Below are 1,581 nucleotides of genomic sequence, written 5' to 3'. Positions count from 1 at the left end.
TTAATAAAAAAATAAAAAAAAAACTTGAGTTGCCTCCCAAAAGCGCTTTATTTAAAGTCTGTAACTAGACATTGTCCTCTCATAATTTATTATCGGCAAGATCAATAGAACACTTTTTGAGTTAAAGTCTCCATCCATATAGGGTTTTAGTCTGTCCATTTACTTTAAATGTGCCTTTTGTTTCGTGATGGACTTCAACCACCCCATAAGGTAAGACATGGGTCACCACAAATGGTCCCTACCACTGAGAGCGCCACTTTCCTGGGAAGAGTCAAAGTCTTGAGTTAAATAATATAACTTTTTGCTCGACTTCAAATTCCCTTCTCAAAATATGCTAATTGTGCCATCTTTTCGTTTTAGCATTGTAAATCCAAGCATTCTCATAAGCATCATTGTGGAACTCATCCATCTCGTTGATCTGTAATATTCTCTTCTCGTTAATCACTTGTAAATCAAAGTTCAATGTTCTTGTCGCCCAATAGGCTCTTTGTTCTAGCTCTACAGATAGATGGCAGGCTTTTACATAAATGAGCCGATATGGTGACACCCTGATTGGTGTTTTGAATGTTGTCCGGTAGACCCATAGCGCATCATCTAACCTTCTTGCCCAGTTTGTCCGAGAGACACTCACGGTCTTTTCCATTATACGCTTCAGCTCCCGATTAGACACCTCGACCTAGCCGCTCGTTTGAGGATGGTATGGTGTCGCGACATGATGGGTAACTCCATACTTAGTCAATAGATTGGCGATTGCAAAATGCTTTCCACCATCACTAATTATGAACCTTGGAGTGCCAAATCAAGAAAAAATGTTCTTCTACAGGAAATTCACCCCGACCCTCGCATCATTGGTTGGCAAGGTGACTGCTTCCACCCATTTGGAGATATAATTTACAGCCACCAGAATAAATTTATTAGAATATGAGGATGGGAAAGGACCCATAAAATCTATACCCCAAACATCAAATAATTCAATCACTAAAATATTGTTTAAAGGCATCTCATGTTTCCTAGAAATGTTGCCAACCCTTTGACAATGATCACATAAAGTAACAAAATTAAAAGAGTCTTCAAAATAGGTCGCATTGTAAAACTTTTGCTGTTGTTTTTGCTCCACCAAAGTGGCCGCTCACTTCCAAAGAGTGGCAGTGTCTGAGTATGCTCTCCATCTCTTTCTCGGAGACACATCTTCTGATTATTTGATCTGCACAGTGCCGGTAGAGAAAAGGTTTCTCCCAAAAATAGTATTTCAAGTCGAAAAAGAACTTCTTCTTTTGTTGATATGCCATCTCGGTCGGGAGAATTTTGGACACCAAATAATTTACCATGGAACAACTTGTATAGCCATTAATTACTCGTCCGGGAAGGTCTCATTAATTGGAAAATTCTCCTCGCCAACTGCCTTTTTAATTAAGCTCACTGCGAGATAAGTGGTCGGCCACTACATTCTTGGTACCTTTCTTATCTCTTATTTCCGAATCAAACTCTTGTAGTAGCAGAATTCATCGTAACAATCTTGGTTTGGCATCCCTCTTTGACAGCAAGTATTTAAGAGCCAAGTGATCGGTGTAGAAGACCACA

General features: G+C 39.5%; 1 protein-coding gene across 1 annotated transcript; it reads right to left on the bottom strand.

The window, feature by feature from the left end:
• Nucleotides 1-334: 334 nt before the first annotated feature.
• On the bottom strand, nt 335-643 carry LOC121237665. Its single transcript, XM_041134508.1, has one exon. The coding sequence runs from the start codon at nt 641-643 to the stop codon at nt 335-337; it is 309 nt and encodes a 102-aa protein (XP_040990442.1).
• Nucleotides 644-1,581: the final 938 nt, after the last annotated feature.

Source organism: Juglans microcarpa x Juglans regia, chromosome 6S, assembly GCF_004785595.1.
Source record: "Juglans microcarpa x Juglans regia isolate MS1-56 chromosome 6S, Jm3101_v1.0, whole genome shotgun sequence".
Lineage (NCBI taxonomy): Eukaryota > Viridiplantae > Streptophyta > Magnoliopsida > Fagales > Juglandaceae > Juglans > Juglans microcarpa x Juglans regia.
This window is presented reverse-complemented; position numbering and strand designations above follow the sequence as displayed.